The sequence below is a fragment of the Nanorana parkeri genome, unplaced genomic scaffold (assembly GCF_000935625.1).
Source record: "Nanorana parkeri isolate BGI_ZX_2015 unplaced genomic scaffold, ASM93562v1 scaffold925, whole genome shotgun sequence".
Classification (NCBI taxonomy): domain Eukaryota; kingdom Metazoa; phylum Chordata; class Amphibia; order Anura; family Dicroglossidae; genus Nanorana; species Nanorana parkeri.
The window spans coordinates 75,991-100,033 of record NW_017307193.1 but is presented as its reverse complement, the minus strand read 5'-3'; the positions used below and the strand labels follow the sequence as shown (position 1 = coordinate 100,033).

The following is a 24,043-nucleotide window of genomic DNA, read 5'->3' as shown; positions in this document are numbered from 1 at the left end:
GGAGTCCTCCTGACTCCTGGACAGATACCTGCCTTGTCTTCCAGCTGGAACCCTGAACATGAACCAGCATCCTTTTCATAAGGGCTGTGCACAGTTGCACAATCACATGGTGCTGGTCCCCACTAAAGCCCAGACCCAGGAATGGAGATTTTATCCCTCCCAGTTCTCTTAGAAATCTCCAGGATCCCAACTATCATCCAGAAAACCCGGAAAGAATTGTAAAGCCAGCTCTTTCCTGGTAAAAATACTTTCCTGGAATCGATCAGCCCCTCTTGCTGGGAGTCCTGGGTGACCATTTTGCCAAACTACATAGTGGCATTGCCATGCACTGCCACAACACCATTTTCTTATTCTGTGCGTGCTTTTCTAGAGGAAGATGCTCCCAGCAATGCTGTTGCTTGCTCCACTGCCACCACAACTCTTTGTAGGCCTTGCCCTGAAAAGCTTTTTGTCCCTCCAAAGCATTTTGCTCAACAATACCCTATCAAGGAGGATTTCATTAAAAAACCACAGTCCTTGCCAGACCCTTGCGGCGTGGACCAAGTGAATGGTATGGGACCCTGGCTCCATTTTGACAGATGCATCTGTCCTTCCAACACCTGGAGCTCCTACCTAGGGGCCTTGCGCTACTGTGTGTATGGGCTAGTTGATATGCTTCCCCAACAATACAGGATGAGCCTCCTTTCCATTCACATGAGAAGGATTCTTTGCGTGTATTTCCACTTTTGCAGCCGGATTGGAATAACACCTATTTTATAATTGTTACATGTTCCCATTCATATAGCATAAGCTGGGAAAAAATTCAGTTTAAACCCTTCATGACTTAGGCCTTATTTTTTTTTTTTTTTTTGCACCCATGTTATATTCCACATTTTAGGCCTGAAAAATTACTTGAAACCCCCAAACATATATTTTCTGAAAGCTAAGACCCTATAGAATAAAATGGCTGCAGTTGGCAATTTTTATGTTGCACGATATTAGAGCGACTCCTTATCAAACCCCAACATTTAGTGAAAAATGCCCTTAAAATACCCATTTTTGTAAAGAAAATAAAAAAAGATGAGGTTACAACGAGTAAATAGATACCCAAAATGCCCAGGTTAAAAATTGTGTGCGTTCGTGAAGCGACGACAAAATTCAGTACTGCAAAAAGTCCATAGACTGTACACAAAAATACTGGCCCTAGAATGATTGCTCTCACTCAGTCGTGCGCTGCGATACCCAACATGTTCGTCGTCTTCATAAGTAGGCGCACCCGACAAATGTGTTTACGTGAAGACGAGCGTGCTCGCGGGGGTGGGGGACTTACATTATTGTTTCATTGATATAGTCAATTGTGTATGTCATTACTATATATTCAGCTGATTTGAAAAATGTTCCGGAGGGCTTGGCAGGGAAAGGGTTAATGTATATTCATAACAATTAAAAATGGAATTTTAGATACATATTGTCATTCAGTTCTTGGCACCTTGAAAGCCCCAAGTTGTTTCTTATGTTTTTTGTTATCTGCACGAATCAGACTGCTCATGTTCTATAGACCAGTGGACAGTGTAGACTGCAGAGATTTGGTTGGATTCCCTATCTACTGATTAGAGCATCTGGGCCTGATCCTGGACACAGCCCTTTCCAGGGTATTTCTTCCACAAGAGGAGTGTGAGCAATAATTTTAGGGCCATTAATTACTGATAACACTAAACTGATGAGCGTTAAAAGTGTTTTAAGCGTCGCCTATGGCCAATTTTCAGTGTGGTCGTTTTTTGCGATTTTGCAGGCGCACGCAATTTTAAGGCTTGACATGTTTGGTGTCTATGTACCCGACGTGACCCCGACTTATATGTTTTACCAAAAATATGGGTAAGAATAGATGTTTTATAACATAACGTAGGGAAAACATACAAATTACTGAGTACCATTTTGAGTTGCTGCAATGAAATTTCATCACAATGGACTAGCCTGATGCATCATCTGTTCACTTTTTTTGGGGGTGTCTTTGAATTCAGCCCTCTGTAGGTTGATAATTTTTCATTTCCATCAAACGATGTGGCATCCTTTCATTCCTAACACATTACCCAGTCCAGTATACAGTAGATATCTACACACACACACACACACTATATTGCCAAAAGTATTGGGACGCCTGCCTTTACACGAACATGAACTTTAATGGCATCCCAGTCTTAATCCGTTGCGTTCAATATTGAGTTGGCCCACCCTTTGCCGCTATAAAAGCTTCAACTCTTCTGGGAAGACGTCCACAAGGTTTAGGAGTGTGTCTATGGGAATGTTTGACCATTCTTCCAGAAGCGCATTTGCGAGGTCAGGTACTGATGTTGGACAAGAAGGCTTGGCTCGCAGTCTCCACTCTAATTAATCCCAAAGGTGTTCTATTGGGTTGAGGTCAGGACTCTGTGCAGGCCAGTCAAGTTCCTCCACCCCATCCATGTCTTTATGGACCTTGCTTTGTGCACTAGTGCGCAGTAATGTTGCAACAGGAAAGAACCATCCCCAAACAATTCCCACAAAGTTGGGAGCATGAAATTGTCCAAAATGTCTTGGTATGCTGATGCCTTAAGAGTTCCCTTCACTGGAGCTAAGGGGCCAAGCCCAACCCCTGAAAAACAACCCCACACCATAATCCCCTCTCCACCAAACTTTACACCTGGCACAATGCAGTAAGGCAAGTACCGTTCTCCTGGCAACCACCAAACCCAGACACGTCCACCGGTTTGCCAGACAGAAAAGTGTGATTCGTCACTCCAGAGAACATGTCTCCACTTCTGTAGAGTCCAGTGGTGGCGTGCTTTACACCACTGCATCCGACGCTTTGCATTGCACTTAGTGATGTAAGGCTTGGATGCAGCTGTCCGGCCATAGAAACCCATTCCATGAAACTCTCTACGCACTGTTATTGTGCAAATCTGAAATCCACACAAACTTAGGAGGTCTGTAGCTATTGACTCTGCAGACAGTCGGCGACTTCTGCTCACTGTGTGCTTCAGCATGCGCTGACCCCGCTCTGTCATTTTACGTGGCTGAGTTGCAGTTGTTTCCAGTTGCTTCCATTTTGTTATAATACCACTAACAGTTGAACGTGGAATATTTAGTAGCAAGGAAATTTCACAGAACACCTGAATTCAATGATTTGGAGGGGTGTCCCAATACTTTTGGCAATATAGTGTGTGTGTGTATACTTATTTATACTGGCTGCGTAGGATCTGCACAACCAGCATGGGAAGGCTCTCCCTAATGAATATCCAGTGCTGGAGTCAGGGAAATCCTTTGGAGGGATCCTTATGATGGACGAGAGCCTGTTGGACTAGGGGGGAGCCCTGGATACCCACTTGACATAGGGAACTTGGTTGTCGGAGGACCATCAACATCCTGGAACTCAGGGTGATTTAGTTGTTCTCGTCTGCAAGGTTACCAACCAGGATTCAGTTGGACAATGCTATGACAGTGGCCAAAATCAACCACCAGGGGCCCCAGAAGTCACGCAGCTTGAAGAGAAGTGGCTCTAATCCTGGCCTGGGTAGAACTTCATGTTCCGGCCCTGAACATACACATCCAAGGCATGAAAAATTGGGAAGCAGACCTCCTCTGCTGTCAACGTCTGGAACCAGTGCAATGGTCTACCCACCCAAGGGTGTTACAATCTGATTGGTCGCAGGTGGGGGACTCCAGACTTGGACCTTGGGACATCTAGTTTCAACAAACTGGGCAGGTTTGTCCCAAGGCTTCTCCCTCTCCTGCTCTGCATAATAGACAGTGGGCATCCTGGTGATTCTCTTTGCACTGGACTGGCCCGGGAGCATGTGGGATTCAGGTATTCTCAGACTCTTGGCAGTTTCACTGTGGGCCTTTCCAGACCTCTCCCAGGACCGGTTCTCCATCCTGCTTCTCGGTCGCTAGCTTTAACAGCTTGGCTGTTGAAGCACAGGTCCTGAGAGACAGGGACCAGTCATCCCTACGCTCCTGGAGGCTCGGAATTTGACTCTTCTGTGCTGAAGAATTTCTAGGGAGAGCTACCTAGAAGCTACTGCTGCGGGACCCTGCAGGAAGGACTTACTGCTTACCTATTTAGGTATCTGAGGCTGCTATCAAAGGGTCAAGGGTCTCAATTGCCTAAAGGGAGAACTCACAACTGTGCAACAATTCTTTTAAATTATATACTTTAAAGCCTGTGGATTAATAATGCCCCATAAGACAGTGGCCATTTGAAGGGAAACTCCACCCCTTGGAGGTGACATTTTGTTAATCCAGTAATTGCCAAGCCTCTATGTTTAAATTATGTATAGATTTCAGCCAAGAAAAAGGCTGATGATATTAAAGGCTAAATTTTTTCAGCTATGTGTACTGCTGAAATAAAAACTTTCCACTGCTTCATTTTGTACAGTTTTTTTCCTATTTTAGCTTGCTCCCTTAGGTGTTGCCCCACCTTCAGGACCTAAGGTGGCTCCTTTCTCATTCAGGGTCTTCTGGAGCTCCTCTTTCAGGCGCACTCCCAGGATCAGACTACAGGGGGATGCGCCTACACACAGGCAGCTGGAGATTCTTACACAAAAGAAATATACAGGATATGCATGTGGGCTGGCAGAAGGCATGAGACGGAGCGTGTTGTCCCACTGAGTGATAGTAGTGACATTATTTGTGCGATGTCCCTGTCAGGAAGTTGAGGAAGCAGCGCACTGTAAACAGGAGAGGGGACTATACTCATAATAAAGTGCTTATGAAAAATGTATGAATAAAATGTCTATTGTACTGTAACAAGCACATAATTCCTGTTTGTTTAAAGTTAAAATAAAATTAGTTCTACTTTAACTTTTGAAGCACAGTATGGGAAGAGCTGTCATCCTTACATTGAAAATAGATAACATGGCTTACTGTACGTTCTGGTAAATCTATATGTATTTGTTTTAGATTATTTCCCAGATTAATTAAAAAGCTGCAACAAGGCTGTAATGATTACATGTTTTAATTTTGAAGGAAAGCTCCAAGCTAAACACAAAATTTAGGCATAAATATGCAATGTGGACAGATGGTTAAGTTAATTTGCTTTATGTTTTTGGATGCTCTGATGGGGAAAAAAGGAATATACGACAAACCTGTAAACAGCAGCACAATATATTTTTAAAAAGCTGAAAAGCTAACAATGCTTTATGATGAGTAAAATACAGGTGAAACTCGAATAATTAGAATATCGTGCAAAGTTCATTTATTTCACTAATGCAACTTAAAAGGTGAAACTAATATATGAGATAGACTCATTACATGCAAAGCAAGATAATTCAAGCCGTGATTTGTCATAATTGTGATGATTATGGCTTACAGCTCATGAAAACCCCAAGAACCCCAAATCCACAACCTCAAAAAAGTAGATTATTACATGCAATCAATAAAACAAGGATTGTACATAGAACAATATCGGACCTCTGAAAAGTACAAGCATGCATATGTACTCAGTACTTGGTTTGGGCCCCTTTTGCAGCACTTACTGCAATTACTTTTGCACGATATTCTAATTATTCGAGTTTCACCTGTATACTGTATGATTGTGTTGAGTCAAAAAGGAGGAGACTTGGGATACACCGATATAATTTTTTTCAATTTGCAAAGTATTTTATTGGTTTAACATAGAGTGGCTGAGAAAACAACAGTTCAAGTGAAGCTGACACAAATGATATACAGTCAAGTAGCAGAGTTTAGACATTGTGTGGTGAGCTTGTTCTTTGATACGTAAAGTGCCTCCTCGCAGGGAAGCTAGTTAGTTATTCATGGCAGGTGAATAAGTCATCTCCAGGAGCTGTTACTCCAAAGTCGAAACCCTGGACCACAAGGGGACCCGTCCGGGCTACCTTCCCCGTGCTCCAGAGCCGAAAGCATCGCTAAACTGTGATATAGCAGAAGTTCTTAAGAATAGGTGGGAACAGGGGAAAGGAGGGACACACAAGGAAGGGGGAAGGGGGTAGGAAGGGGAAGCGCACCAGGGACTCCGATAATCTTAGAAGTATGTGAGACTCTCCGACGGAAGCTCAGGGTGTGCATAAGCTATCCAAGGGGTCCAGATTTTTTGGAAATTCTTTTGGGTATCCAAAAGGATACTAGAGAGTTTCTCGTTTATGAAAAACGAATCTATCCTACGGCGCACATCCGCGAAAGAAACAAATTGCTTTCGCCAGGCTTGGGCTATTGCTTGCTTCACTGCTAGAAGGATATAAACAGCCAGTTTATATTGCGATTTTGTGAGTGTCGGTGGCTTGAAGTGTAGGAGTGCGAACCCTGGGTCCTTTGTTATAGTTGTATTGAAAAGGGAACGTAGGAGAAGAAAGGTCTTGGACCAGAGTCTAGTTAACATAGGGCAAGTCCACCATGTGTGGAGAACATCTCACTTGGCCGCGCAACCTCTGAAGCATAGAAGCATAGAGCTGAAAATGAGGAGTTTAGGTGAGTCATCCTTGAGGGGACCATGTACCACCTCATCATAAATTTGTAGGCAGTCTCCAGGGAAGTGATATTGATCGTACAGGAGGCCGTTAGTTTCCATACCTGGTGCCATTCATGAGCAGGCTTAGATGTACGGAGATCAGGCTCCCATCTACGTACATAGGCATGTTCCGTGGGGGAGGACACTGAGTTGAGGTGTGAATACAAAATAGAGATCAGTTTAGGTTGCATAGGTGAATGGTAACATATGTGTTCAAAGGTTGTTAGTGCTGGGAGAGTAGATTTATTAGCAATCAGTGAGGAGGCCCAGTGTCTAATCTGTAAATATCGGAAATGTTCCAGAAGAGGAATTTGCAATCGGGTTCGAAGATCAGACCAGGAACTAAGCTCCCCCCGTGTAGAAAATCATATAGATATTGACATTTTGGGCGTAAGCGGCTCGGGAGCCATGGCAGAGCTTGGATGGAAATTTGATCACAGTATGTGCTTTCAATAGTGGTCCAGAGGGGTGCTTGAGAGGCTTGGAACAGGTTGGTTATGGGGGCTATTTGGGCCGCCTGGTAGTATCTCGTTATGTTGGGAAGTCCTAGTCCGCCCTGCTTCCTATGAGCACACATGGTGAATTTAGGTACCCAAGCTTTTTTGGAGCCCCATACAAAGGTCGTGATGTCTCGTTGGGACGCCCCCAGAAAGGGCTATCCCTGGGATCGAGATTGGAAGGGTGCGGAAGAGGTACAGAAGCTTGGGAAGTATCGTCATCTTGACGGCATTTAGTCTGCCCAGCCACGACAATCCATGTCGTGACCAAGAAGACATAAGGTCCCTAAGTTGGCGGAATAGAGGGGAATAGTTAGTTTTATATAGGGAGTCATACGTGGCAGTCAGTTTTATCCCTAGTTAATCTAAATGAGATTCATGCCAGAGAAAAGAGAAGTTCTCTTTGTATCCTGGGTGAGAGAGATGTTGAGGGCCGAGGACTTGGTCTCATTAATGGTCAGGTTAGATATGCATGCGAAGGAACGTAGAACGGAGAATAGGTTGGGTAGTGAGATGTGGGGTTGAGTTAGTGTTAGTAACAGGTCATCCGCAAAGAGATTAGCTTGTAGTCAGTGGTTTCCACTTGTACCCCGTGTATATTAGTGTTAAGGCGGATGAGATGCACCAGAGGCTCTATCGCCAGGACGAATAGGATAGGGGAAAGAGGACATCCCTGTCTCGTACCCCCCAGGATCGGAAATACAGATGAGGTGTGCTGCAGGTACCTGACAGTGGCCGATGGTGTGCTGTATAGAGCCCGGATCCAGGATACGAAGGTGCTTGGGAAACCCCACTTTGCCAGTATATAATAAAGGTAGTCCCAAGAGATAGAATCAAAGGCCTTTCGAATATCCAGTGATAAAAGCATTCCGGGAATTTTGTTGGCCCTGATATGATGTATTATCTGTATTATCTTGCGAGTATTATCTGGGGCTTGTCTGGAGGGGATAAAGCCTACCTGGTCTTTGTGTATTAGGGTGTCAAGGAAGCGGTTTATTCTGGTAGCTAATATTTTGGAAAGGAGCTTGATATCTACATTAAGTAACGAAATGGGCCTATAATTATGTGGATCTAGGGCATCTTTGCCAGGTTTGGGCAGCATCACGATCTGTGCCAAGAGCGAGGAGTTAGGGAGGCTAGGGTTGGATTTAAGGGAGTTGAAAAATGAGGTTAAGTGGGGGGCAAGAAGGTCAGCAAATTTTTTGTAATATAAGGCTGAATAGCCATCTGGGCCCGGGGTTTTGTTAGTGTGCAAGGATTTGATGGCCGCAAGGACTTCCTGAACAGAGACATCCGACCCCACCAGTTCCACCATGGGATCCGTGAGCGTCGGAACATTGACCTCCTCCAGCAATTTGTCCGTCCAGCCCGGATGGAATGTGGGTGGTTTATCGTACAGTTTAGTCAATATTTTTGAGAAACGTTCTACAATGGCAGTTGGGTCCGCGGAGGTGACTCCATTAGGAAGCCGAAGGCGTATAGCGTGATTACCCGTGGGCCTAGAATTCAGTAATTTCGCTAACATTGAGCCGGGTTTGTTAGCCCTAGCGTAGAAGTTGCGTTTACTCCAACGTAGCTGTTTTTCTGCTCTGTCATTGAGGAGGAGGTTTAATTCCACTCTAGTCGTTGCTACTTGTTGGCGCAGTGATTTAGAGGGCCGAGACTTCCAGGCTGTTTCTAGTTGTTCTAACTGTGAGGAGAGGTCAGATATTTTCCGCTCCCGTTCCCTCTTCCTGCGGGAGGCCAATTGGATGATGTCCCCCCTTAATGTCGCCTTATGGGCTTCCCATAGGCTGACCGGGGAGGAAACGGAAGCGCAATTTATCTCAAAGTATTGGGATATGCAGGATCTAATAATTTGTGCCGTGTCAGCAAAGGAGATCAGAGAATCGTTTAGTCTCCAGGAGTATTGGCGGGGTCTGGAAGTGAAGGAAGAACAGGTGAGAAGGACCGGGGAATGGTCAGACCAGGGTACTGATAGAATACGTGACTTTTCAATGGAGGGGAGGAAACTTTGGGTCACAAAAATGTGGTCGATCCTGGAAAAGCTGTCGTGAGGGCAGGAGTAATGTTGAGTTTGTTAAAATGACATTATCATGCCCCAGCGATAGAATGAGCAGTGTACAGTACCCTGTTGGAGAGGACCTCTTCCCAGGCGCGAATAGATATATATGTGCCTCGGCCAATGGGCCAGTAGTGACTCCGTGGGGTGACCCTGACCAGACATTGTCCCCTCCCCGCCCCCCCCCACTAATGTTGAGGTAAGGCAGCGGAGGGCCCACAAATTTGGTGTACAATACAGATGTCTTTGTATAGGAGATGAAAATTCGGAGACCTGCTTGCAGCCAGCAGTCCCTGTGGGCGCGGGCTAGAACAAATAGTGAGTGGGACTGGTTAGGCAGGGGACAATTGTGCAGCTCGGTTCCAGGGAAGAGGTATGTTATACAGTGTGCTGTATACAGGAGGACCTGGATAAAATAGGGGAGTGGGCATTAATGTGGCAGATGAGGTTTAATGTCGATAAATGCAAAGTAATGCACTTTGGAATTAAAAATAGACAAATGGGTTATACAATTATGGGTATGCCGCTGGGGAAGTCAAAAATGGAGAAGGATTTGGGGGTCATTGTAGACCACAAACTGAAAGGTAGTTTGCAGTGCCAGGCTGCTGTAAACAAAGCTAGCAGGGTCTTGTCCTGTATTAAAAAGGGGATGTATTGCAGGGACAAGTCTATAATTTTGCCACTTTATAGATCATTGGTTCGACCTCATCTGGAGTACGCGGTCCAGTTCTGGTCACCAGTACTAAGAAAAGATGTCCTTGAGTTGGAAAAAGTCCAGCGGAGGGCAACCAAACTAATTAGGGGTATGGAGGACCAGAGCTACGAGACAAGGCTACTAAATTTAAACATGTTCACATTAGAGGTGAGGAGATTAAGGGGGGATATGATTTCCATGTACAAGATGTTCAATGGTGGTAGCAACATTAGCGATAAACTGTTTAAAATTAACTCCATTACAAAAACTAGAGGCCACCACCTAAAATTGGTGGAAAAAAAATTCCAGCACAAGGGGCGAAGGGGGTTCTTCACAGTAAGATCAGTTAGGGTCTGGAACTCACTGCCACAGGCGGTGATTTCAGCAAATAATGTGGAATTGTTCAAGAAACTTTTGGACGATTTCTTAAGGGACCGTAATATACAGGGGTACAGGTACTCCTAGAATGAGATCCTAATAGGTTGGACTTGATGGACTAATGTCTTTATTCAACCTCAAATACTATGTAACTATGTAAGACACGAAGACCTACTAGCCAGTGTATGTCTCTCCTACTCTACCACCGGCCATTTTCCAGGCTAGGCAATATCAGGGATGGGAATCCTGTCAGACAGACGGCGGTTACCTCAGGGACCCCACCGCACGCCTGAGAAGCTCAATGGGCAAGCATATATCGTCTAAAACTTATAAGGGCCTAACATTACCAATTGGGTCCTATACCACCGTCAAATTAACCCCACAGTCAAACCTGTCAACGAACAGGTGCCCCAACGAGACAGGGACACACACGAATCTTGTGTGTCGCCCCTGGACAACAAACCGATCCAAGATGGTGTCTCTGTTAGGAAAGTAAGAGGGACAATAAGAAGCGGGGGGCCACTTCAGCCGGCGGAATCCTCCTGGAGATTGTGGCGTTCACAGAATTTGTCGGCCAGTCTTCGGCGTGTCTGAGGCCCTCGGTTCCACAGAGGTGACAGGCGGCGATCCTGGGATGGATGGGGTGGGTGGGACGTTGGTGTTTTCTGCTGACCTGGCGTCGGTGGCGGCATCAGGCGTAACGATTCCATGAGGGATGAGGCCTCCTCTGGAGTGGAGAAAGCCTGCATCTGGCCCTGGTAGGTGAAGGAGACTTTCAGCGGGAAGCCCCAACGGTACTTCACGGCCTTCTGTTGCAAAACCTGCAGAAAGGGTTTCAAGGCCTTCCGTTTTTGGATGGTCAGCGGAGCCAGATCTGAAAAGATCTGGTAGACGCAATTTTGGAAGGTCAGGTCTCGGCGTTCCCAAGCTGCTTTCATGATGGCCTCCTTTGTTTTATAAAACGTGTGCTTGAGGATAATGTCCCTGGGGGGGCCATCAGCACGTTTTGGGCCCAGCGCCCGGTGGACCCGATCAAGTTCCAGCCTGTCCACCGGGAAACCCGGCAGCAGCTCCTGGAGCAAGGCAGTGACAGTGTTAGGTCCTCTACGTGCTCGGGTAGGCCCTTCAACCGAATGTTCCCCTTCTATTCCTGTTCTCCAGGTCTTCCAATTTCAGCATGGAGGTAGTTAGATCTGATTTTACAGAGTCCAGGTCCTGCTCATGTGAATCTAACACTGTGATGACATCATCCATTTTATTTTCCATGTCGTTAATGCGGGTCCCCAGCCCCCTAATGTCGCGGGAAAGCTGGGCCGCTAATTTGTCTGTAGCCGTCTGCAGCTCCCGTTGTAATAGTGACTTAAACTTGTCTAGGAGAACCGAGTCCCTGCAGGTTACCTCCGGTTGCGTGCTGGGCAGCGGGGAGGCCGAGCTGGCGTTCGAGCAGCCATCCACTTCTGTCACAAGTTCCTGTGATGCTGGCTGTTGTTCTGGCTCGGGCGGGGACGGCGCCATCTTGCCTGCAGAGCGCGGCGGGGTTTTGGTCTCCGGGAACTGCGGCTGTGTTATTTTATAGTTACCGGACTTTCCTTTCGCCGATCTCCGCATGTCCGGGAGTAATCTCCTGTTCAGTCGGGGTCAAGTGATAGCTAGAAACGCGATTTAATATTAGTCACACGTCCGTGTGTGGCGGAGCCAGGTTAGATTGCGGCCATCTTGGCTGGCTGCTCACTAGCGCCCCTGATATAATTTTTTTCAAGATCGAGCACTGATACTTTCCTCGAGTACTCGCCGATATCAATTTCCGATACTTTTAGTGTCATGTGACAGTTTTTCTAAAACAATACAGACCAATGATTTTAGGACAGTGAAGTGCCAGCACCCAGTCACATCTGCAACCACTGTGACCCTGGTAGTTCTGCCCCTGACTTCAAGCTGTAGAGGGACTACAGATCTCTGCAATACATTATAAAGCAATGCAGAATGGGTTCTGCATGATTTCTGGGATGTAGGCAACTTGATAAGTGTCTTATTTTTATGATATCATAGTATTTTAGGGGCCCAGGTCTTAAAAAATAATCACAGAAAAGGCAATATTTAGGAATGTTTCATTTCAAGTTTGTAGCCTTCTCACCAGCCATTTCTCTCAATTTTTCAACCTGTGAAACTGCAACAGTATAAAAAGAAAATCCACAGAAAGGTCTTTGAAATGTATAAAGCGTGTACAATCAGACTTTAAGGTGAATGGCCGGCTTCACTGATATCATTGTTACATACACTGCTCATTTCTCGTACGAGAATCGCGGGAAATCCCGCGATCGTACGAGAATCGAACAGTGTGAATGGTCGCACGTCTTTTGTCTAAGAAGCATGTTAGAAAACACACTGCCCGTTCAGCATTGCGGTCATCGGAAGCCCGCCCCTCAGGGAGGGCTTCCGATGACCGCAATTGAGAGTGCGATCTGCCTGTCCAAGATGGGCAGATCGTACGTTTTTTTAATCACTTTACAACCATCGCAAGACTAATGTCTTGCGATGGTTGTACAGTGTATGGCCACCTTAAGTAAAGAATCCTTTCTTTCACAAATGGACTGCACTATATGGGGACTGCTTAATCAGTATTCAGTTTTATGATTTGTGGAAAATCTGTTTGAACATGATGAATCTGATCTTCTTTATTGTATCAGACAAATATCTATGACTGATTGATTGATGGATGATCTTTTACATATGTTGCCAACATCATTATTCTGTAAACAATATTTAGACATTATTGTGTAAACGATACCTGAGCCACTACAGGTGATAAGAGTGACTTTTAGCCTAGAGTAATATTTAATAGCAGCTTAAAGTTGGCAACACACACACAGATTTTGTAGCAGATCTCATCTGTCAGAAGGCATGTAATGTATGGACAGGACTCTATACAGAATCTGATGCACAAACTTCCTGTGTCTGGCTGTCATTACAATGGTCAGCAGAGATTTGTCACTTACCATCCGCATTGCCCTGCAATGCCTCCTTTCCCCTGTCCCATATGTCACCATAGGGGTCATCATTTTTCCAGAGTGGTAGACAGTGCATCCTGCCCCACAGGGGTACGATCTCCTCTACAGGCAAACAGTCCTCCTCCTTCACGTCCTCCCGGCTTCCACCTCCTCTGTACACACCAGCCCCCCAGACAGCTTCTTCTGTACATAGCAAGCGGCTCTGCTGCAGCTCCTGAATAATGCTCAGTGAACAAAACTAACTCTTATTTGCTCTATTGTTTTTAGCAATAAAAGCCGATCATTGCTGAAAATAATTGTTATGGCATGTAACCCATACATTATAGTTAACAAATTGCGTCTATAGACATTTTTGAAACGTTGAACCGATAAGTCTCTTTGTGCGTGGAAGGATGAATTTCCAGCTGGGCTGATGTATTCTTAAAGGGGCAGACATGCTGCTGTCAGAGTACCCTAACAGTGATGGCACTCGATTGGCTGCTGTCACTGTTTGCCTGGACATTTTCCATCTGGGTTTTTCGATCTTCTGATGGAGGACGGAAGTTTGGCGACAGGGTCAATTCATCAAGAACCAGACAAAATTCTTTGAGGGGAATTTAGGCCCTTGATGACAACAGTTTTACCAGACGGGAAGTGAGGGAAATTCTCAGAACAGCAGTAAAACCTGACAACAGGTTCCCATTTCCCACTCTATGAAAAAAGTTGTGGCTGAAAATACACTTAGAAAGTGTTTTTTGATTCTTCCATTTGAAAAAAAAGTTTTTAGTGAGGCTGACATAGGAAATTTGCTCTTATTGTGTTGAGTAAGGTTGGTTGAGCTGGTCCTACCAGTGGCGGTGGGGGGGGGGGGCCCCAAAAAAAATCTTGCACCAGGGCCCTTTGTTCCTTAGGTCCGCCACTGGGTCCTGCCCTCCTGGTAGGCAAGCGAGAAGGTGTGGAAGTCTTGTGAGCTTGGCAGCACTGAACATGCCTCCTGGAGTGCAATCTGACTGTGCATACTCTGGAGGCTATTATAAAGCAATTAGTGGCACAATTCGATACAAATAAGGCTCTCTCATTAAAGTCTATGCAACAGTTTTTCTGTGTGCATTTGTGACCCCCTGCGTCCGGACTCCTGGCCAGGCATGACGGGAGCAGATCTTTTTTTTTTGTCACAGGGCTATTTTAAAGCAGCCCAGGGAGGAACTGATGAATGAAGCTGAAGTCTTGTAAGTGTCTCACTCTTCCTGTTCAGCATTGCCCTGCTGTGCAACAGAATTTACAACTTGTCCCCCCTGTGTTTACAACATGCTGGAAGTAGTGGTGTCTCACCACCTTTATGCAGTCACTCCAGAATCTATAGACTACAGTGGGGGGTACAGAATGACAGCAAAATGAAAGGGAAGCAACCCCGCAGGATGAAAAACTAACCATTGCAAAGGAAAGCATATCCTTTATATTATATAACAAAAATTAAAAATACAACAGGGGTAAAAGTACAGCTGGGACTCTTCATAATGGGCAAAGCAGGTATACAGCCCAGGAGCACAAGTGTAGACAGCTCATCAATAAGAACCTGTCAGGTGATTTCTCTCTCCGGCATTCAGCAAAAGCTGGACCTTGTCGTCTAGTTTTACCATAGATATACTTTTGGGAAATGCAGCACATAAACCAAAAGGATTTTAGATTTCAGCCCTCATGTAGATCTTGGTTCTAATTTTGACGATCTCCTGTGGTAAAGAAAAAAACAACCAAAATCTGTTAAGATGTATTTAATTTGAAACTGTCCCTAGGGAACTAGTGCATTTTAAAAGTTGTGCAGTCATCTTAATTTATTAAAAGCAGATGAACTCCAAAGCAAAACAACGCTGCAGAAGAGGCTTACTTGCTTGGCTGTTAGCTTGGATTCAATTCTTGCTGTGGAAGGATGTGGTTTATAGAACAGACAAAACGCAAATAATATTGTTCTAACTTATAAATGGCTAGCTTTGGTTTTCCACCTTCCTGACTAAAATACTGCGGCTTGCTGCATCCTGAAAGACCCGTATTTATCCAAGAAATAGGTATTTTTAGATGTGTTTCTTTCCCATGGGAAATATTAATGTGAAAACTTGCGCTCACTCTAAAGTCGTATCACCTTATAGGAAAAGTTTATATTCTGGTCAGAGGATAAAGGGTGAAACATCTATTAATATAATAGCATGTATGTGTGTGAAATCGAAGAATTCCAGTAAGCAGTTTTTATTTTGTTTGTGCATTTAACCTCTTGCCGTCCGCCCGTAGTAGAAAAACGGACGGACGGCACTGCTGCATTGGCGGGTTGCCGTCGCCAGACGGCATTTTTTTTCTGCTTGCGCGCGCCCCTAGCGGGCACGCACGGGCAGAAAAGACCCGTCCAATGCGAACACCCGGTACCGGGTGTTACACATATAGGCGATCAGCGGGTCACTAGCCCGCCGATCGCCGATATGTGCTCGTTTGCGTCCCCCCCCCCGACCCCGCCGGTTTTTTTTTGTCCCCCCGACCCCTCACCTTGAATCCCGGGATCCTCTGCCCCATCTGCGGCCCGGGATCGGCTCGGAGGGCGTCAGGAGGACGGGAGATCAGCTCCTTGCTGACCTCCCCCCGGGCTGTGAATGCAGAAGTGATGTGTATTACATCACTTCCGCATTCACCTGTCAGTCATCTGGCTGCTATAGCCAGAGACAAGAAGCTGATGAAGCAGATCTCTGCTTCATCAGCTTCTTTTGGGGTCCACAGGTGACTTTAGGGGTCCTAGAGACCCCCTAATGTCTCCATAAAGAGGACCTGTCAGTGTGCCTTTGCTATGATATAGGGGGATTGTTATCCCCCTATATCATAGCAATAACAATAAGTGCAAAAAAATTAATATAAATAAAAATAAATAAAAGTCACATATAAAAAAGTAAAATAAAATAAGTCCGATATAAAAAAAAGGGGAATCATTTGGGTATTATCGTTTTTTTAGGTTTTGCACGCGCACGCAATTTTAAGGCTTGACATGTTTGGTGTCTTTTTACCCGACGTGACCCCGTCTTTTATATTTTACCAAAAAATTGGGTAATAATAAATGTTTTATCATTTAATATAGGGGAAACTGTTTTTTTTTTAAAAATTTCGGTGATTTTTCCTTAATATAGTAAAAAAATAAAAACCCCAGTGGTGAATAAATACCACCAAAAGAAAGCTCTATCTGTCCCCAAAAAAGGGTATAAAATTCATTTCAGTACAGCGCTGCATGACGGAATAAATGTCAGTCAAAGTACCGCAGCGCTGAATACTGAAAAATGGCCTGGATGGGAAGGGGGTTTAACACCGCGGATGTCAACTGGTTAATGTACATAAAAGATTAAGGGAAAGGCCGAACTTATGATGTTGAATTCCCTCCTCTCTCCTGCCGTTTTCTCTCTTTTTAATGCCTTCTTTCTGTTCCACATTTTGAAAAATGACGTGCAGCAGCTGTTTTTAGGGTTTAATTGCCCAGGAGACTGTAAGAAGCAATGTGGTTCCTCCATGCCTCCTAAACACTTAATCCAGCAGCAGTCTGATGCTTCAAGAAGAGAAATTAATGCTCAGTTACTATGCTGTGGATATTTATAAGACTTCTTTTTTTGCAACGAGCATTAACCAGTCCCAGTGTATCTCTTCTCCTTTTATTTAGTCTGCTCTTCTATCTCTGAATGATAACTAAAGGAGGTGGGATGCAATGTTGATCATTTGGCAATGAATGATTACACCCTCAAATTAGTTTCTTTTCATCGGACATGCACATCTGCTGTTCAGTGCATGTCATTGGATCTCCTTTGAGGAGGTAATTAGGAGTTTTCAATTATTAATAATTTCTCCTTTATCAGTGGGAACAATTGCTGTCTTTCAGATTGCTAGCTCATCTCCAGTGGCTGGTCTTTAGAATCGAGCTCCATAAATGAGGAAGATTGCACACAATTCTGTATTAAAGCTAATTTTTACTTCTATGCATGTTGAGATGTAAGAGTTTGGTTTAATTGCAAACAACTATATTCTTTTAATGTTTGATGTGATGTTGCTCATCATAGGCTTATGGGTGCTTTTTGGTAATGTCCCACACTGTACACTAGGTGACACCAGTTTTCCATTACCTTCTACTCCCATTCTTTGTAGAATGTTCAGGCTTGCCATCAGAGCAGTGCAGACAGTGTTCCTGTAGGAATCCAGAGTTCCTGGGTTGGGACAAGTACATTTATGGTCTGTTAGGGCTTGTTCACACCAAGCGCGGAGCAGATCCGGACCTGAGCAGGTGCATACCGGATCAAAACTGCGTCCAATGTATTCCTATGGTATTTTGACCTCCAGTTCACATCGCAGCGTGCGGATCCAGACCAGATCCAGACCGGATGAAAAAAATGCGGCAAGCCCTATTTTACCTGCTCTGGATCTGGTCTGGAACGCATCAAAAACGCATGCAAGTGCCTGAAAGTCCATGTTAAACTTAAATTATTTTTTCTACCAAAACCGGCCCTAAACGCATCAAAAACGCGTCTAAAACGCAGCACAACCCACTACACTGCGTGTGCAGAAGCCTGACCGGATCTGGTCTGCATTTGGTGTGAACAAGGCCTTAGTGTTCAGACCCATGTTGACATAACATATGCCCTGCAGGAGCCTCAAGTCATCACAGATATAAACAGAAACGTCATGTCAATACACTTTGGATCTTTATGCTAGTTAATGGGCAACCCAAATGTGTGAAGCTTCTTGTGCATGTGTGTAATAGATTTTACATGTAATATGGTATTGTGGCAGTGAGTTCCAGACCCTAACTGATCTTACTGTGAAGAACCCCCTTCGCACCTTGTGCTGGAATTTTTTTTCCACCAATTTTAGGTTATGGCCTCTAGTTTTTGTAACGGAGTTAATTTTAAACAGTTTATCGCTAATGTTGCTACCACCATTAAACATTTTGTACATGGAAATCATATCCCCCCTTAATCTCCTCACCTCTAATGTGAACATCACAGAGTGGCTATGAATTCATCATTTAGGCTTAAAGGAGAACTATGGGGTTAGGGCTTTTCCCCATAGTTCTCCAAAGGGTAACAGGACGACACAAACTAGCGTCCTGCCGTCACCCTAAGCTCTGTATACCGCAAGCTGCAGCTATCTAGAGGCAGAGCCAGTTGTACCCGTCCCCTCCCCCGTCCGTTCCGCCAGTCAGCGCTGGAGGATCGGACAGGGGAGGGGAGAATCCAGTCACGGATCTCTGCAGTGACAGGATGGAGAAGTGAGCGAACGCCGGTATGTGTTCGCTCACTTCCCGATCTACTGAGCCAACCTGTGTCAGTCTCATTGTCACAGGTCGGCTAGAACTATGAGGTGAGTGAAAATCACTCGCCTCATAATTCTCCTTTAACTCGTACACTATTTTAAAAAAATCCCACATACTGACAATGCTTTCAGCATATTTGTTGTTCTTTGAAATGGAACTCCAGGAAAAAAGTTTTTTTATTTGAAGTTATCGCTAATGATTTTTCTAGGTCTGAATCACTGCCGTGTACTGTACAAATGATAGTTTCACCACTGCCAGAAAGTACAGCCAGCACTATACTTCCAGTGCGGCTCTCATACACAGAAGCTGTACTGTGGTTCATCTGCCCTTCCTCTCCCCTTACCCATTCACAGACTACCTTGGGATCTTTGAATGGGTTCTTCTGAGTGTACTACTAACTTGATTACCAGGTGAAAATAAAAGAAAGAATGGTCTGGGGAAAAAAAAAAAAGAAAAAACAAATGAAGTCACCACATCTAAGGACTGGTAAGCTGCAATATATTATATTTTTGGAGTTTAATTTGCTTCTAAAAGGTGTTCAGGTTTAGCTTTTCTGGCCTTAGTAACACCCTTGGCGGTAGATGTAAATTGGGTTGTATGGGCCCCTAAAACTTCTGATTGCAGTCCTAAATGATACACTAGTATGTTATCAATTTTGATAAGCATTTTGTGTAATAGTAACAGGAAATATGTAGAATTATTTGCACATTACCAAAAAATGATACAATGTAAACACAAATTTATCTTGTAAATGTTCGTGGTGCTTATCAGAAAACCAATACCAATAATAACCTATCACTTCTAATTGTCATCAAAACATTCCACAACTAACCCCTTTGATTTTCCTACAACCAGTTCCCAAGGTTTTTGGATAATTGGAAATAACACACCATTCAACGTCTTAAAATAAACCATTTATTAAGAAAATGTTCTTCCAATTTCAATAGTTAACTTTTCTTGGATAACAAATCTGAAGCTGGCCATAAAATGACACATTCACAGTGTACACAACAAACAGGAAAACATTTACAAGGTCTAGAATGCTCAGCGGTAATACTAACTTGCATCAGAGTCTGAAAATGTCAAAAACAGTACATTTTATTACAGTTCTCATTCATACGAGAAATAAAAAGCTGAAGAACAAATTAAAACACAATGGTCCATGTACAGTAGTAATGGCACTTCACATGCAGCTTTTATAAAAACAAAAACACATGTGCAGGGATGCTGTCACATGGAGAACATGTGCAGGGATGCTGTCACATGGAGAACATGTGCCATATAACACATACAAGAACAGCAGCAGGAGGAGGACAAGTGACGCCCATCATCTGAGAAGTCTTAAGTCACGGTAATACACAATGTTGCACTGCGTGCCCCAGCTTAGTCTTTATGTAAATATTACATACAGTAGTGATTAAGAGATGACTTGCTGAAATACATTTAGGCCATATCTCCACGACCGCTTCATTCTTCATCTGTGCAAACCTGCCCACAAAAAAAAAAAAAAAAGAAATGTGATTTCAAGTTAGGTTTATTTTTTTCCTCTATTTTCTTGATCCATAAAAGAGGTCTATAATCTGCTTCACTATGTTCCCAGGTCATCTATTGCATCAATGTTAGTAGCCGTTGCAGATCCCCATGACCAGTCTTTTAACATTTACTACAAATTGTACACCTATGTGCAGGTGTGAAGTGGAATATTTGATTCTATATGGCTGATTTTTCAAACCTAAAGCAAGGGTCCAGAAGGTCCACATCTGGTGTCTTACATCACAGGTCCTAGAACACTGCCGAGTGTAGGGATCACTCCCCCGAGCCCAGACACTGTTGGCTAAAGAAGTCTGCCTGACAATAGTATACATCTGAGATTTGCCTGGTGGACAAGGCACGAAAGTGAAGTTCTGTCCAGGACAGGACCTGATCTACCCCTCTTGTTGCAGCAAAACTTACTTTTTTCATTGATTACACTGTCAATATTTAGCTTGAAATAGAACTCTAGGCGAAATTTTTTCCCCAGATGTCAATAGAGTGGGGTTAGAACATCTGCCTGGTTTTTACCACTTTTTTTACACTATTTGCCCTGGTGGCCTTTTTTGCAGGGACAAAAAGTGATGGGGAATGCACATTTTTACAGTCACCAGAAATTGGAGGAAAGGTGGATAGCTCCAATGGGGACATGTGTTTCTGTGCGTGCTATGAAATCCAGAATGTTCCCTCCTTGGGCAGATTTTGGCTGAAGTTACAATTTAAGGCTGCTTTAAGAGTCCATCATTGTGTATAACACCATTGCTCTTATACCCAACATTCCCTTACTTCTTCACAGAAAACAGTTGCTATATTTTATGTATGTACATGTGCCATCACATGTCAAGGAATGTTGATGTGTAGATATGGGTGGAACAGCCAAGGTATTTAAAATGGAGAGCACAGAATAATGTGCTAAACCAAATTCAGAAAGGACTACATTCAACCAACCATTTATATTTTATGTGTATGACAATGCAGAGAGCCTAAGACTACATCAAAATCTGTAATAAAATATGTTGCAGCTCTCTGAACGTTAACTCAGTACAAACCAGCTTATTAAATAACAATGAGGGTATATAAATGAAGCACTGTAAACAAACCTTTCATAAGACACATTAGTCCTCTAAATGAATAAAGTTTCACAAACCTTAACAAATGGATGGTCCAAGAGCTGACTAGCCGTCCATCGTTTCTTTGGATCGCTTTCCATGCAGTGAGAAAGAAAATCTTTTCCTTCTGGGCTTATCCTATCTGGAATAGGAGGCTTGTTTCCCATCCCTACTTTGTACATTATCTGAAAGTTGTGTTCATATTCATGCCATGGTCGCTACAACAAAAATAAATGCTTATTAATACAGCTGCTTTCTATAGAACTCTTGTTTACATAAGGCTTAGTTACATTAGGACATTTACAGAAAAGGAAGAACCCTGTAAGTCTTGGTAGTAGATTTATAAAGTAGCAGTTAATCTGCTTTTTGATGAAAAAAAAAAATCTTCTGCCACATTCATAAAGCACATCTAATACAAATAGCCACTTTACTTACTTCAGGACTCTGAAAGCAAGCGAAACCCTCATTCATTTTATTGAACTGGTAGGAAAAAGTGCTGAGAGGTGGAGGAAACCGTATACATAACTTTTACATGTGCAGGGGCGGTGGGGAGGGGGCACAGAAGGGAGTTGTTTCACATTACACTCACTTCCTTAGAACTGATAGAGGCGCATAGAATTGTCCTTTAATTACTACACATGCTCATGGATGTGCCATCCTCTCACCTTGCCTGTGACCATTTCAATCAGTACACAGCCCAAACTCCAGATATCTGCTGCTCGTCCATGTCCTTCTCCTTTTGCTCTGGTGATAACCTCTGGGGCCATGTATGCTGCAGAAATATGGATAAGTATAGGTTACATTTTTGTACAACTGCAAACTGTCAGAAGAAAGTGCCAAAATCACATCCCAGGAAACTATCATGAAGGTGTGCGGGATGTCTTAATGTATACAAAGAAAAAATGTTTTGCTAGCAATAAATATGTATCTACATTAGAGCTTTAGTGTAAAAAATGCTTTTTGTCAGTGCAAAACTTGGCTTACAAATTATTGAAGTTTAGTAATATATAAGAAACGGTGCAGAAAGTGTTTCAGAACCTACCTGCTGTTCCCATTGTACTGTTGACTTCTCCAGGCATGGTCTGTGCATTGTTTTTCAGTTTCACAGAGCATCCAAAGTCTCCCAGTTTGATTAGCCCAGAAGATGTAAGAAATATGTTTGCACCTAGGAAAGTTATATGAAAAGCAATCTGCATAAATAGATGTAGAACCATGAAAAATGCTTCAGTACACATACACACAAGTTTGGTTTTTAGATTTTAAATGAACTGGACAGTGCTATTCATCAGGCATGGTGTCAGATTCCTCGCATCATCTTTCAACATCTCGTGGAGTCAATGCCAAGAAGAATCGCCGCAGTATTGAAGGCAAAAGGTGGCCCAACGAAGTACTGATGGGTTGGTCATATTAATCTGGCCACTCTATATATACACATACATTTACACACACTATATAGACGATAATCTCTGCTATTAGTTATCACAGGACTTTTCAGGGCATTTCTGTAAAAAATTTATTTGATTTACTATGGTTTGAGGAATCCAAATGTGGCTGAACTTGTGCACTATGAACAAAACATATTATAAAACATTTGTGGTGCTGTGTGTCGAAGTCTGTACAGTAAACAGTAAAATGAACACTATTAAAAGGGCCGAGAAGGTCTCAGAAATTTCTTTCTGTAAAAGAAAACATACTTTTTAGGTTCCTCTCATGCCTACGTCATTGGCTTTCTAATGATCGTTTCCAAAGCCCTCTAGGGTTTGTTGACATTTTATTTACGGTAATATCCATCTGACTTTTTGTTCATGTATAAAATGAATAGCCTTTTTCCGTTTGTAAAAACATACATGCTCAGGTGCAGTATTCTCTAAATAACTAAAAAGAAATACACGGACTTGCTCCTACAAAGCATAATACATCATCATTTGCTCTCTGTATACAAAAAAAGTAATAGCCTAATATTTATGTGACAATGGACACACGGCCATAACATTATATAAAAAGCTAAAATGCCACACAACCTGGCAACCCTCATTTACCTTTTATATCCCGGTGAACAATACCATGTTCATGAAGCACATTTATTGCAATGGTGATTTGCTTAGTGTAAAGTCGTATGACGTGCTCCTGAAGGCCAAGCCTAGAAACTTCCTCCAAAGTACCCTCATCACAGTATTCCATGAAAATGTACATTTCTTCCTGAATTTGGAGAAAGAACTAGATTACTCTGGGGGGGGATTTATCAAAAGTGGAGCAAACAGAACCTGAAGCAGTTGCTCATGGCAACCAATCAGCGTCTCTCTTTAGTTTGCTCAGGTAAGATTTGAAGATGAGAGAGAGAGAGATGCTGATTGGCTGCAGTGCAAATCTGCTCCAGTTTTGATAGATCCCCCCCATGTCAACTGAATCAGTAGAGTTATATAATGAAAAACATATCTACTGCACTACTGCTACTTTGAAACCACTAACAATATACCCAAGAAGCTGTATTGAAAAAAAAAGTAATGAAATTGCCTTAAAGTAGTATTAAACGCTAAAAACTTTTTTTTCAATAATTAATCCAGATGAAACAAATATACATATCCCAGCAAAGCATTGCTCTACATTTTTGCCCACTCACAATCCGAATGTTTCTGAACAGCTGCTTACAAGTCTCACTGCTCATCTTCCCTGAACTTCCTGTCCAGATCACAAAGGACAGTGCAGACTCCAGCAACTGTTCATCCACTAGCTCGGAGAAGGGAGGAGAGATGGCCAGGGGGGAGGAGAGAAGCTTGGTTTGTTGTGTTTGTGGAGACACACACAGCTTACTAGCACACACAAGGGCTTAGCTTGAGAAAGGAGTCACTCAAACAGGAAGTCAGGACCAATGTTCAGGGGAGCAGCTGATTCTGCAGGAAACTAAAATGTTTAACTATCAAGGAGGAGCATTCATTGTAAGTGATTTCATCAGTATTTGAAACAGCTTCAAATCCTTTT

The 24,043-nt window shown here is 43.4% G+C and overlaps 1 protein-coding gene across 4 annotated transcripts in view; it reads right to left on the bottom strand.

The window, feature by feature from the left end:
* Window positions 1-19,320: 19,320 nt before the first annotated feature.
* Window positions 19,321-24,043, bottom strand: part of MAP3K4 (mitogen-activated protein kinase kinase kinase 4) — a 62,754-nt gene continuing 58,031 nt past the window's right edge. For all 4 annotated transcript variants that reach the window (XM_018566215.1, XM_018566217.1, XM_018566216.1 and 1 more), the window contains 5 exons: window positions 23,104-23,263; window positions 22,107-22,229; window positions 21,730-21,836; window positions 21,103-21,282; window positions 19,321-19,913 (listed from right to left, as the gene is read on the bottom strand). In XM_018566215.1, the coding sequence (XP_018421717.1) occupies window positions 19,893-19,913; window positions 21,103-21,282; window positions 21,730-21,836; window positions 22,107-22,229; window positions 23,104-23,263 (591 nt within the window). In that variant the 3' untranslated portion in view covers window positions 19,321-19,892. The remainder of the gene's footprint in view (window positions 19,914-21,102; window positions 21,283-21,729; window positions 21,837-22,106; window positions 22,230-23,103; window positions 23,264-24,043) is intronic.